Genomic DNA, 15,274 nt, shown 5'->3' on the forward strand with positions numbered 1-15,274 from the left:
CCAAGAGGCACTAGTTGCCAAGCCGGAGAGTGGGGGAAGTCTCTCCACTGTGCTCCATTGTGGATCGGAAGTGCTTCTGGTCCACTTCTGGGTCCGCCAACTCCCTCCCGCGCTCCTCTGGGATGCTCCATCTGCCCCACCATCTCAGCATTCATGAGCTACCTGGTACCTTGAGGTATGCAGAAAAACATTTAAAGCGGTGTCTATGTCCAAATCACTGAATCTCTCCGAATCACTCCGAATTGACTCGAAGGGTTCTGATTCGATTCACAGAAATTAAAGGGTCTCCTGATTCGATTCAGATTCAGCCACCGAATCGGGCCAAATCTCTGCTGAATCAGATCAGTGACCGAAGCTTCACACAGCCCTATTAGATATGGATCTTAGCTAAACACAGCAAACCACATTCGCTGAAACTCTAGTGCAAAGCTTTGCTTCCTCTGCAGAAGGAGAGGTCCAGTGTTGAGGTCCTACCATGGGCTGCTTACCGAATTTAAGTAATTCAAAGCAATACTGCCCAGTGAAAAAGTTTAAACATAATATCCTCCCTAGTGTGTTAATTATAATAACTTGAACAATGGAAAGACACTAGCCATTTTATTTAATGTCACTGTTCTCATACAGTAATAGAATGCCACCATTTCTGGGTCGTGTTGTGGTGGTGGTGGTGGTGGTGGTATAACAGACATGGTACAGGGACAACGTGCAAAGTAAGACTGGTTTGGTAACAGTGTACCAACAATATAGTTGGGAGAGATGTTAGACAAGTTTTAAAGCATAAAATAGCCTTCTCACCAAGAGAAACAGATCCAGCCTAAGCTAATATCAGGTAAAATAGTTACCTTTGTATAACCCCATTATGCAAATAAAAATGGTCTCTTAAAAGGGAAGAAAGTGTAAAAAGATGTTGTCAGAAGTAGCTACAGAGCAACTAAAGAACACTTGAAACAAACCTAATTATGAAAAAGAATAAGGCTATTTAAAAGTTCTCTATCAGAAACTGAAGATTTAAAAATTCTGAAAGCTTTAAAACAAGATATAATTAAGGTAAAAATGTGACACGATATATGGTTATAAGCTGTAATAATCAGGGGTGACTGGTGCCTCTTGAGTCTGGAGATGCACAGCTTGTGGCAGGCCAACAGTCCCATATCACTCTTATACTTCTGTGCCCTGTCATAATGCCCCACTCCCAAACACGCTGCTGGCACGTGCAGCAAAAAAACTACCCTGACCTGAGCAGTGCCAAGTCAGGGGCCAATCTCAGGGAGGGCATGTACCCCCCCCCATTCCTCCCTACCAGTCACCTCTGATTATATTATAAATACACACGTATATTAGGGCTGTGAGAAGCTTCAGTCCCTGAATCGATTCAGTGGAGATTTGGCCCAATTTGGTGGCTGAATCTCTGAATCCAAACTGAATCAGAGGACCCTTTAATCTCTCCGAATCAAATTGGAATCCTCTGAATCAATTCAGAAAGATTCGGAGATTTGGACATAGAGAAAGCTTTAAAAGGATTTTCTACATACCTCTAGGTAGCAGGTGATGGTGAATGCTCTGATTCTGGGCCACAAAAGCATGGGCTCTCCCCGGTGCACTCAGCAGCAGACCTAGAAGTGGACCAGAAGTACTTCCGGTTCACTGCCAGGTCTGCCAGGGAGTGCACTAGGGGACCCCCACAGCCTTCCAGCTCAGTGACTGTTGCCTCTTGGGCCTGGGTGGGCACCTGGGAACCCTCTGCAGCCGATCACCAGGGGACGGGGGGACCCCGACATGCTCCTCAGTGGACCCAGAAGTACTTCCAGTCCACTTCTGGGTTCACTGCCGAGCATGCAGGGGGGCCCCTACACTCCTGTGGGATGCTCCATGCACCCCAGCATCACAGTGTTCACAAACCGTGCCTGGTGCCTCAAGGTATGTAGAAAAAAACATTTAAACCTGTGTCTATGCCTGAATCGCTAATTCTCTGAATCAGCATCGAATATTCAGATTCAGCTGACTCGAATAAGGGACAGTGGTCAAAATCAATTAATCCAATCACTGTCCCCAATTTGGGCCAAATCTGAATCGAATGGGGCCCGTTTCACACACCCCTAATATACATATAAGATTATTATAGTATCATAGGAAAGTAAGGCTGGAAGGGACCTCAAAAAGTCATCTAGTCCAGCCCCCTGCTCAAAGCAGGATCATCCCTGAGTAAACAGTCCCAGCCACCTGTCCATCTATCCTGCTTTCGAAAGTTTCCAGGGACAGAGATTCCACAACTTGTTTAGGAGCCTGTTCCAATGCCTGACCACCTTCATTGTCAGAAAGTTTCTCCTAATCTCCAATTTATGTTCCCACTGCTGCAGCTTTGAGTCCAGTGCTTTTAGTCCTGTCCCCTACAGCAACTGCCCTTCAGGTATTTGAAGATTTATCAAATCTCCCCTCCAGTCTCTTCGTCACCCGAGTAAATAACCCTAGATCTTGCAGTCTGGGTCTATCTGTATATAAACAAACTTAAATGTTAGCACTAAACTCCTCGGCAACCCTCATTCCATTTAAAATTCCTTGCATTGTGGATTTAGTAGACTTTGCAGTATGCAACAATACAATCCTGATGGAACAGAGAATACCTTGGCAAACATGTACACACACACACACCACCTCTATTAATTCTGTATTAATTCTATGTTCAGATTAGAACAGTGGTTTGCGGCCTTTTTTCATGTGTGGTCCCATAAAAAATTTCAAATGGAGGTGCACTTTGGAAATGGAGAACTTTGGAAATTTTGAATGGAGGTGCAGACCCCTTTGAATTGTAAGCATGGATAGTCACATAGTTTTGGTTGATCAAGTCTTCTTTTGTGGACCCCTTAGACATAGTTTGTGGACCCCCAGGGGTCCGCAGACCATAGGCTGAAAAACCACTAAACTAGAAAATTCAGTCTACCAAGGAAGAAAACTGTGGCCATCCTAAGAAGATCAAGTACTCGTTTCTCTCTAGATTGCTACAGCCTCCCAATTTGAAATAATTTGTTATGTACAATCTCCCTGATTTCTTAAAACCCCAGTCCCTTGGGCACAGTGCTTACTGCACAACATGTACAGGTACAAGCATGGGGGAAAGGATGGAGGAGAATGTACAGCCCTGAAGCTATGACTTTGTAATCAATAGAATTCTTGACAGGAATATAAATCTAACTTTCACACTGAACAGCTACTGTTTTAAATTTTCATAGAAATCCTTATTTTAGTAATCATAGTGTTATAGGCTTGCTGCTGAGACTGCACAACAGTCTGCCCAACAAGTGGCAAAAACAATTTATATCCAAAGCTAGGGACAGCAGTGTTCATGCTGTGTACAGTTCAGAGTCCACATAACAGTCATGCGGAACATAATAAAGTAATAAATAGAATTTACAGCTTTTTAGATCATTTATAACAATCTTTACCTTCTAGTTAGTAATTCTGTACATATTTGAGTAGATGTTGTGTGTCACTGAACACAGGTTGGGGGGAAGGGGTAAAGTTTATTTTAGTTTAGTCTTGAAGTAAATATGCTGTAATATTTTTTGCAACAAAAACTTGAGCAAGTTTAACATTCTATATAAGATATACATAGTCCAGCCTTCAAAGCTATATGACCATAAAGATCTCTTCCAAACTTGTCTCCTACAGTTCCTACATTCAAAGAGTGACAATACAGCTGTTACTTTTTGAGTGAAACTTCTGTAGGTTAATCAAATAACTAACTAGAGTTCTGTGAACACACAGTGTATTTTTTCTGGGTATACTGGGCAAAAAAGGGCTAGCGAATATGCCTCTCAGCAGCATCAGTTCATTTATGCAACACTCACCTCCGAACTTTTAAAGTGGTGCACAGGGATTTAGCTGTGCATTTTCCATAAATGTAGTTTCAATGGATAACCCCTGTGCAGCACTTTGCACAATTTTGGGGTCAGCCTTTTACATCAGTTAACTACTTTACAAAATCCAAAGCAGACCACTGTATTAGGCCTGCTCTGCACATGCAGGTGGATCCATACAATCATGCTTCCTCCCATGCCACATGTGCATGGCAGGAGGTGTGATTTCGGGATCATATATTAGATGCCATTGTGCCTTATCGCCAGTACAGGGGGAGCCTGGGATTGTGATCCTGGACTCTCCTTGCACTGGCTCCCAAGACCTGAAGCTGATGGGAGCTCACAGCAGAGGCAGCATTCCCCACAGTGGCCCCATGGGCTGTGTGGCTCACAGCAGCAGCAGTGCCAGGAATGCTGCCCCTGCTGTGAGCTTGTCAGCTGCATGGCACACAGCTGGCATTGTGGGTAAAACGCTGCCACCCCTACAAGCTAAATGAGGTGCAGTGCTCGCAGCAGCAGCACTGTTTTCCCCACTGTGAGCCCCAAAGCTAACAAAGCTTGCAACGGCAACAGTGTTCCTGGTGCTGTCCCTCTTGCGAGGACCACACCTGATGAGGCTCCCGGGGGGCAGCATTCCTGAAGCTAGAGAGCCTCACAGCAGAAGCAGTGCTGGAAACACTGCTCTAAGCCTTGCCAGCTGTCGGCCTGGCAGTGGGTGGTGCACCCCTCTGGCTGAGAGCTCTCCAGTTGATGCAACTCTCAGCCACAGGGGAGCACCTGGCCACACATTCAATTAATGACATGATTAGAAATAGCTACAAAGTTATTATACATTTTTTTGTGGAGTAACTTTGCAGCTTACTGCTTTTTTATTACACCAGTAACTGGCTGAATATATGGGTGCATGTGAGCTGGGTCACAACTTAAGACACGATTAACTGGCTAATACCTTAAGTGTAATGTGTAGAATGGGCATTAGTCTTGGAGGAGGCTGACTTGTAATATGATGTCCTTCCTATGTACAAATTAATGGTTCATATGTGATCTAAAAATGGAAGAGGCAGAAATGAAAGGCTAGCCATGCATAAAATATTTTAATTTGAGAGCTGCCTCTGTGCATTCACTTTTGTGGAACAGAATGGGCACCTCTGGCAATCAGTCTAAAGAACCCTCCCCAGAGCTGGACCCATTTGAGGGACAAGGGTGAAGCTTTGAATATCTAGTAACTGAAGTTACATAAAGGAGGGCATCCTCACAATCCCGACACTTCCTTTCCCTGAACATCAGTCCTCAATATACAGAATTTCTGAGGCAGAGAAGGAAGCAGAAAGTGCACAAAAACAACTCTTGAACAACAACAGTGGTAAAGTTCACTTTCTATTTTGAGAGCCTTGATGCACTTCCACTTGCAGGAAACTAATGAAAAGCATTACTTGAGTGCAAGGTGCCACAAGAGTTCTCAATGAAACACAGTCACACTGCTCTCCATCACTGAGCATCAGAGGTCATGCCAAATCCAAAAAGGAAGGCATGGAGTTACATAATAAATTCAATGATCTGTCCTAAGTGGTACCTAAGTGCCAAAAATATACAAGTAGTCTTCAGCCCTGAGGGAGCTAGTACCTTCTGGTAGCTAGATAACAGATACATGATAGGAAAAAAAACCAATACAAGTCCTAATCCTTATGCACAGAATTAATATATGTTGTTATGGGTTGCAAAAAACCCTTGTTGAAGCTTGGGGATAAGACCTGCCTTTTCTTCAGGATAAATATAAATGAGAAATTCAGCTCCTTTACTGAATACATAGCTTAAGCAACTGGACCTTGTTCCAAAGCAAAATGATAGGTTAAGACTGGAAGAGGAACGGATCCATGTAGCCTAGTATGAACTGATAACAAACTGAAGGCAGAGGATTGATTGGCTTGGAGAAGCATGCCTGTGTGTGTAACAAGAGAGGAGAAAAATGCCACCAGGACAGGCACAGAGCAGGAGAAAAAAAGAAAAGAACAAATACTGGGAACAAGGCCCTGAGAAGAAAGATTAGCAAAAGGCTGATGGACACACAAAACTATGAACAAAAACCATCCCCTCTTGCTGAATTCCATGTTCATGGAAACAAGATTTTGCAAATCTGTATAAACAGTTTTACATAAAGGAAATGAATGGCTATATAAGCCATTTCTCCCCATAACCAAATCAATGCATGAGACCAAAAACTTACCATCTTCTCGGGTTAAAAAAAAAAAGGGGGGGGGACATCCAACATCACACCTAATCAGAACTTGAGGCTCTTACATTTTTGCTACAGTGGACTCTGGTCTGTTGCTCTTTATTTCCTGTCTCAGCCTGAACTTCTGTAGATGTGCCAGAGAAACAAAACCAGGAGCCCTGCTGACGTGGTATTATCTACAGTACCAACTCTTGCACTTGAACATGAACAGGAATATGCACGTAACTTTCTGACACTAGCTTCTTTTCTGCTAGTCTCTATTAATTAAAAAAACCCTCAAATTGAACTGAAAACACTGAATAAGGAGTGTTAGTATTTTATCAATAGTAACTGGTGAATCATGACATATATTCAGAGAGTTAAAGAACATGCTTTGCAGAAGAATGCATCTTAACAGCAGGTTGATCAGGGTGTAGAAAGACTTGTTTTCATATCTGTTCCCTTATCCACATCAAGGGTGGGACATTATTTTGATTGGAGGGCCACTTAACAAGTTTTGGTGAGCTGTTGAGGGCCGCAAGGGTAGCCCTCCCCCTTGACAGGTGCCCCACCCTTTGGTCACCATCTTGGGACCAGCCTTAGTCCCTGACTTTTGCCCCCAGAAGCACTTCTTTTGTTTGGGAAGGGGGTTTGACATCTTGGAACTGGAAAAAACAAATTATATACTAAAAAAATCAAACATCTACAATATCATATTTTAATTTTATGTCAAAAAAATTTTTTGCTCAGATTTATGTGCATTTGTGTCATATATAGAGGTGATTGCATAATAGCTCATGAAATTAAGTCTTACTCTCATATATTGGGTGGAGGTGTGGAGGGGAGTGGGTATATGCGTGTGGATGTGTGTGTATATAGGGTGTGGAGGAGGGTGTGTGTGTGGGGTTTGTAGGGATGTGTGTGATGGTTATGAATAGCTGTGGGGGGTGTGGGTATGAGGTCTGTAGGGGGCTGTGGTTGTGGGTGTGTGTGGGGGAGAGTGGGAGAGGGTGGGGCTGGGGATGTGTGTGGGGTTTGTGAGGGAGTGTGGATGTGACTGAGTGGGTATGGGGTTTGTAGGGGGTTATTTGTGGGGATATGTGGGTGTGTGGGTCCCCCCAACAAACACACTCCCTGCCATTACACACAGCCCCTGAAGCCAGTGGCAGCACTGAGAGAAGCCCCCTGGCAATGCACTGTCCAGAACTGCATATGGCTGGGCCACCATGGGGCTTGGACTCTCCACATGCCCAAGCCCCATGCTGCCAGAGGGAGCCCTGTGTGATGAAGCCAGTGGTACAGGTCATGGGACTTAGCCAGTGTGGCAGAGAGAGGGGTGGAGCTGGCCCAGCTCTATAGCACAGACCTCCCTGCCATTCCCCATGACCTGTGCGTAGCAGTGGGCAGGGCAGGTCACCAGCTCCATTGCATGGGGATCCTGCCCAGAGGCGCATGGCTTGGGTGGAGAACCAGGGAAATGCATACAATCCCTGCACAGTGCACCACACCCCCACTGGCCTGGGCTCCAGGCTCCTGCCACTCTGCCTTGGTCCCTGCTAGCCCTGACCCTGGGGCACCAGCATGGGCCCTGCACTCCCACCCACCTGCCACTTCACTCTCACCCAAAGCTGCCAACACTCCTCCCTGCCCACCCACCCTTCTGCCACTGCTGCCACCACCACTCCCACCCCTCACCGTGGCCGCCACTGCCACCACTTCCCCCACCCCTGCTGCTGCTACCCTCCTCCTACCACTTGCCTACCTTCCCACCCTCCTGCCACAATCCTGGTTGGACCCTTCGTACTCTTAATTCTAATAAACAGTCTTTAAATAACACAAAAAACTGGATGTGACTTTTAATGTAAGATTCCCTCTTTATCTACAGCCACATTAATAAACTCCATCATCACAAAGCAAAGATAACTGAGCAGTCTTAGAAGATCATTCTCTGGTGTAAAACTTCAGTAATACTGTTTACTGTAGAATATTAAAAGAAAGATTTCCAGTGCAATAAACTGACTGCAGTTCCATCAAGGTTTATTTTCACTTCTGAGCTGTAGGGCACTCAGTCTAAGCTACAAAAGTTTGATGGAAGCTGACAAAGTAAATTCAATGAGCAAAGGGAAGACTCTGTTAATTGGTTAAATATAAACACCAGGTTGAGCTAATACAGGAGGTCAGCAACAGCTGCACTGGCGCAGCTGCTCTCCCTGTACTGCTACAGGAAGAGGCGGATGCCTTGGGAGCTCTCCAGGTGCCACCATGAGAGAAGCAGGAGGTAGCAGTGGGTGGATCCTAGCACCCATCCACATCCCTATACACCTGTGATCCAAGCTGAGTTAGTCTGGTCCACAACCTGAAAAGGTTGCCAGCCACTGGTCTGATACATTTCTCCATAGTGTGTTCACAGTATAATCTTTCTGAATAGCACACTATCTCATAAACTTTAAGGATTTACTAGACAGCCATAAGGAATGCTATCTAACAGCAGAAAAGGGGGTTAGAACAGCAATATCTATATATAATAGCAATTGGAATCCTACAAATACCTAAAATATACAGATTAGGTAACTGAAAAAAAATAAAATAATGGGTTGACATCCGATGTTGCTCTGGTGAAATAGAGAAATAAAGGGAAAGACTGTAGTATAACTCATGTTCCCACAGGGCCACACAATACCTCTTTTAAAACATCACATTATAACCCATACAACACACAGTTCCTAGAACTGATGTTATAATAAGGCATTAAGAATACAGTAATAAATACAAATATGACATGATCATTTTTCTTCCATTATGCCCCCAAATAGAGGAAGACTACCACAACTCTAGAACTTAAAAAACAAAATAAAGCCATCAGGAAAAGGTTTCTGTTTGCCCTTCAGCATTTCTGTTTTCTCTAAAACTACTGCAAATTACCACTGGGACAAACTGCTACTCTCCTGAAAATTGGAAGTAGGTGGAGAAGGAGTCTGGAATAAATCTGTCCTGGTAAGAAGTACAGCATCATTTATTTTTAATAGTCCTTTCAAAAAAAGTTCTGTAACTTTTAATATTTAAAAACTCTGAACCACAAAATGGAGAGCAACTAAGTATGACTATCTCCTTTCAAAAGAAAGGGAAATCTGAGCCACACAGGAGAAAAAATACTTAACATAATTTCTATCTTTTTCCAGCCTGCTTTGGATTTATATCTCTACTCCTTTAAATGTTTTAGTCTCAGTCAACAATGAACTATCCAGCTGATTTCCAGTACAGAAACTAGAAATACTAATCGCACTTTCCATGGCTACAACCCTATATATTCCTTTCTGTTCAATATTTAATTATGTGGAGAAATGTCTAAAGAATTGTCCACCTTAAAATGTTTCTGAAACTCTAAAAATCTAATTACTGTAGTTTCTGACCTAAAGGTATGTGACAAATGTACCTAATATAACTCCCAGCTTCACAGAGATTTTGAACTTGGAATCCAATTGCACATAAAAAAGAACAATACTAAAGATAATTCTCCAGCCATCTCCTTTTATAGGATATTAAAAAAGAAAACTGTAGTGGCTGCAAAATGTTATTAATATTTATAATGCTATTTATCAAAAAGAAAGAAAATAATTATGTCTTTTTCTAAGAAATAGGAGAGATACATAGAATGACCGGATTTAGGAGTGAAACCTCTGGAGGTTACTCCACAGCAAAGAAAGACATGGAAAAAAACCCAGAAAATAATTACCTGCTACACATAAATTAAAATACTGCAAGGTTATACTTATTTGTACTCACAGTTGACACTGGTCTCCTTTGATCCCTTTTGTTGTGCAGAAACATTTTCCTGTTTGCATGTGGCAAACATTGGCGTGTCCACTGCATGTGCAAGCTATAAAACCAAAAGGGGAAAGAGGAGATTTAACAGTCTATATTTATAATTAAATGTACATTTATGGATATTAATATTGTGTCCTAAATGCATTGCAAAGAAGGTGTAGTCAAGGTATTAGAAATTACCATTATGAGGCCCTTTTACATGCATGTCGCTAATACAATCATTTAATTTATATTCACCAGTGTTAGGAACTCCAGTCTGAATGTGTCTTTAGGGAGATTTCATTGAAAGATTACTGACACCATAAATAACAAAGATTTCAGTCATTATGGTCTGTCATTTCAATGCAACTTGTATACACAATGGCAAATATATGAGTAATTATTAACAATAAAAGACCCTTCCTATGCAAGGTAAAATCCTGACCTATAACACAATGGCAAAATCCTGTTGATTTCAATGGGACCACAGTCTTGCCTGCTATGTGTAACCAAATAAGGCTCTCCCCCAGGTACCTGACAAAATATACAACATACTTGGAATTCCTGTTATACTGGATGAAAATATAACAAACATAAAGATTTTAAATCCCACTTGAACAGCAGCTAATTTAATACTGCATTTGTGGTTCAAGGCAAGAGCACTCTAGAAGCAAAAATAAAGCAAGTACTTTTGCTTTTTAAATACTCCTGAAACCTGAGTGAGAGAGCAAAGAGAATCTAGGAAGTTCATTTAAATGTATGATAAATCAATTTAAGGTCCCAACAGGTTGTCAAAGAGTACAGCTCTGTGTAGGCTGAATCCCATCTACCCACCCTTGATAACTTGTGATGATAGATGTTGCACGATCTGCATATAATGGAGTTGCCTCTGGGCATCCCTGTGCAAAGTGTATTGAAAGAATAAGATCTGTACAGTTACATAACCAGGACATCAGGTTGGGTTAGACTTAACAGTATTATAAATGTTACCAGAGTATCAAACTGCTCCTGAAAATGAAAAACTTTTTTTTCAATAATTCCAGACCTACCTAGGGATTGGATCCTGCTTTCATTGAAATTTTAATTAGAACTGAAGTTTTAATTAGAACCGCAGTAAAAGATGTTATGCACAGTCTTCTGTATGGCCATCGATATAAAACTAAATGGTGACCTGCATGTAATAAAACTTTGCCACTTTACAATCCCATTATTAAAGGACTGTTTTTCTTTTTGGCAAAGGGACTAAGTTTTAATGCTCTGATGTTATTAAAATACAAAGCCCATTCCTGTGACAGTGTCCTAGAATACAGACCCAAAAGCCATATGGCGTCCCACTCCTTATACTGGCACACAAAGAAACAGTAGTTATTTAGCAAGGCTGAATCCGAAACTACGGCGCATAAGGCACGCATGACATAATATACAATTCAGAAAACAGAGACATCCATGTATTTGGGATACAGCACATTTAACATTTCAGAGAGATCTTTGTCAATGTTTTCTTCACTTGTTACTAGTTAACAGACCAGAAGCAGGCAAAACACTGCCTGCAGGCCAGATTTGGCCTGCCAGCAATTTCATCTGGCCCTCAGGCACCCACCAATCAATTGTACCCCGTCCAGCCTGCACGCCTCCCTCCCACCCTCCTGCGCAGAAGGGCCAGGCCCAGGCATCATGCAGCTTCTGGATGGGACTGTTGCTGCCACTACTGCAGCCACCAGGGGACCATCTCAGCTTCCAAGGAGTCCAGCAGTTCCTCCTCATCTGCCTGCTGCAGCACTCGCTCAGGGCAACAGGTAGGGAAACACAAGGGAAGGGAGAAAGAAGCTGGGCAAGGAAGGGGAAGTATGGGGCTGGGGCTGGGGCTGGGGCTGGCAGGAGCATGGAACCTGCACCCAGGGGGGTGCAGGAGGATGTGGAGTTTGGGTTCACAGGGTGTGGGTGTGAGGGTGGGTGGGAACCCCCACACACACTCCCCCGCATGGCACACAGCCTCCCCTTCCCCCCCTCCCCGCCGCTGGCACCAACAGGAGGCAGTGGTCCTTCAGGGCACTCGTGGCCTGCGGAGGCACTGCTGTCCAGTGGCACTGGCTCCAGTAAGAAGTGCAGTCAGGCTGCCCTGCCTCTATTGCACAGAGCTCCCTGCAATGCACATACATCTCCTGGTACTTGCGTGCCACCAGGGGGAAGTCACATGCGATGAAGCTGGTTGTATTCCTCGCTCCCTGCTGCCACGTGCAGGTCCTGGGACTATGCCAGGAAGCAGGGGATCCCCAGGCCTCCCCTCATAGGGCCTGCCCTGCTGCCCCCTGATCATGCGAGTGGCCCTCCTCTGGACCCTCTCCATGCTGTCCACATCCCTCCTGAAGTGCGGCGTAGAGGGGGAGGATCACCTCCTTGGACCTGCTCAAGATGCATCTGTGGATGCATGCCAAGGTATGGTTGGCCTTCCTGACTGTGCCCCCACACTGCTGGCCCATGTTCATCTTGGAGTCAATGATGACTCCAAGATCCTTTTCCGCCTCTGTACTGACAAGAAGGGAGTTCCCCAGCCTGTAGGTATGCTGCTGGTTCTTCCTCCCCAGGTGCAGCACCTTGCACTTGTCAGTGTTGAATCCCATCCTATTCTCATCTGCCCACCCCTGTAACCTGTCTACGTCTGATTGCAGCCTGTTCCTTCCTTCTAGCATGCCCACATCCCCCCATATCTTAGTATCATCAGCAAATGTGAACAGGGTGCTTTTGGAAGTCTAAGTATATAACGTCAACCTCCTTTCCCATGTCCAGGTGGCAAGATACCTGGTCATAGAAGGAGATGAGATTGGCAAGACGAGACCTGTCCCCAACAAAGCATGCTCTATGAGTGTATAGCACATAGACTCCTTGATGAGTTTTTCTAGGATTTTCCCTGGGATAGAAGTTAGGCTGATTGGCCTATAGTTGCAGCAGCCTACCTTTCTCTCACAGAGCACAAGCAATCCAGCTCTCCCATACCATATGCACAACATGGGCATCCTGGGTCCCTGCTGCACACACATCTTGGTCACCCCCAGCCCATCCCACTACACTGCTGTCCCCTCAGGAGAGGGGACAGGAAGCAGAAGCTGGAGGAGGGTGATGGTGCCCAAAGAACCGGGCTGCCAGAGGAGAAGCAACAGTGCGGGGGGTGGGGAAGGGCAGGCAGCGGTAGTCATGCTAGGAGCTCACTGGCTGCATGCTAAGCGCTTGGAGGCTACATGCAGCCTTCAGGTCAATAGATGGACAGCCCTACTTTAGAGCAAAGTAGCTCTAAGCTGTAGTGGTGGAAGTTGCCAGATTAAAACCCTGCTAAGAAGCTGTCTCTGGGGAAGCAAATAACCTCCTGACTGACTATATACTGCATCCTCCTAGAGTTTTTCCTCCTTTAAATCAAGGGCTAGAGGTCTTATTAACACAGTGCTGAAGGTCACAGACTCAAACTGGGGCTGACAATACACAATGCAAGCCATCAGACTTATAAATATCATACATAAATCCAACTGTGCGCACATACCAACCACAACAACTATGAAGTGACCCCAGCACAAGCTGCTAGATGGCATTTCTTTTGAAGTAGAGGAGGGCTGGCAATGAACAGAAGATTTGGAGAAAAATAGAGAGGAATCTCAAAGATTTTGTCCAAAGCACAAAAGCTACTCTATATAGTGTTAAAATCACAGAAGGAGATTACTAGAAATTGTTTTCTGGACCCAGCCCAAAGTGCCAGTGTTGACTCTGGTGAGCCCAAGAGCTGATTTTTTGATGTACAAAATAAGCAGCAATTAATATTTTCTCTGCTCAAGTTCTTCGTGATTCAACTGTTCCCCAGGTAATAACTCAAAATCAGTTGAAATACAGGGCATCATGCACTAATCAATTTGGCATTATTAAAAACCTCTTTATGGAAAAAAAAATTGTTTAATATTTCAAAACTGAAGATTTACTTAATTTCAGATTTATGAATATATCTCAGCTAGTTACAGAAAAACAAAAAAGTTATAAAACTGAATTGCTGCTAGAACTGTACATGTGTACACAGTGAATAATTCAAATGCTAAAACACATTAATACCACTTTCTGATGCTGCTGAAATAAATGCCCTTAAGTGTTAACATGCAAATCAAACAGCAACCGTGGCATATACTATTATAGTATATTTCACTAGAAACAATGATTATCCTTCATTATCTTTGATCAGCTCTGTTTATTTTTTTCCACTTGTCTACTTTTGACAAATGCAAAAGAAATAATGAGCATTTAATATAAAGTATGTTTACAGACTAATTTACTGCAACTCAAAGCTTAAATGCTCAATTGTATAGTAAGCAATTATTGAATACAGCAGTTACAGAATCTCAGCAGGTAACACTGTTATTAGTAGTGACCTTGGGCATGTCCACACACATAGGCATGTGCGCTTCCAGCGCACATAGCAGTGGCACAAATTTGTGCTGGGGATCTGTGCATCAGTGCGTGTGCCTGAACATACATTTTGCTGCAGGACAAATTGTGCCATGTTGGACAAATTGTGCTGTGTTGGGCAAAATGCCCTTTCCCAGCTCCTCCTAGCTCTTCAGCCAGAGCCCCACCAGTATAAAAAGGTGTTCTGGTGAGCAGCTTAGGGCTACTTGCCCTCAGGAGCTCCTCAGGCCCAGCTGAGACCTTCTGCCACCTACAACAGCTTCTGGCTCCTCAGACCTGCAGTCTCATGGCTGCGGGCCTGCCAGACCTGGATGAGGACCACACAACCGCTTGGGCTATGGTATAGGCACTGCAGCAGACCTGCCTGAAACTCTGGGCCCATGCGCTGTAGCTGTACAGCAGCACCACTCCCCTCTCCCAGGACCGATGGAGGCACAGACCTTCACCCCAGGAATCCAGGACCTGATCATCGGGGATGTCCACATCCCACCAGTAATCATGGTGGATGCTGCATACCCCCCCTCTTCTCCTGGATGATGCGCCCCTTCCTGGGGCCCCTGGATGCTCACCAGCAACACTACAAGGAGGCCCTTGTCTGCTGCCGATGCACTGTCAAGCAGGTGTTTGGCCAGATGAAGGGGCACTGGCAGAGCCTTTGCCACCTGCCTGGAGGAAGCAGTGCAAGACTGCAAGGTCTTTCAACCCCAGTGGATGAAGGAAGCTTGCCATGTACTATGGTGCATTCAGCAACAGCTACAGCAGAGCCAGCCAGGCAGGAACAGTGTCGCAGGCAAGGACCATCCTCTCCAGCATGGCATGCCAGAGCCTGAGTGTGCAAACCCATCACCACCCACCTGCGGGTGGTCACCGGCAGCATCTGTGGGAGCTCCCCGCTTACTGCCACTCCACTCCCACCGCTACCAGCACTCCCTGCCCCCCAGCTGCCGGGGGCACATGTTCATGT

At 44.6% G+C, this 15,274-nt stretch overlaps 1 protein-coding gene across 2 annotated transcripts in view; it reads right to left on the reverse strand.

Moving 5' to 3' along the window:
• ATRNL1 (attractin like 1) overlaps positions 1-15,274 on the reverse strand; it is a 969,676-nt gene that overhangs the window by 613,553 nt on the left and 340,849 nt on the right. For both annotated transcript variants that reach the window (XM_019555783.1, XM_019555782.1), the window contains exon 20: positions 9,850-9,943. In XM_019555783.1, coding sequence (XP_019411328.1) covers positions 9,850-9,943 — 94 coding nt within the window. The remainder of the gene's footprint in view (positions 1-9,849; positions 9,944-15,274) is intronic.

The sequence above is a fragment of the Crocodylus porosus genome, unplaced genomic scaffold (assembly GCF_001723895.1).
Source record: "Crocodylus porosus isolate Cpor-Errol unplaced genomic scaffold, CroPor_comp1, whole genome shotgun sequence".
Lineage (NCBI taxonomy): Eukaryota > Metazoa > Chordata > Crocodylia > Crocodylidae > Crocodylus > Crocodylus porosus.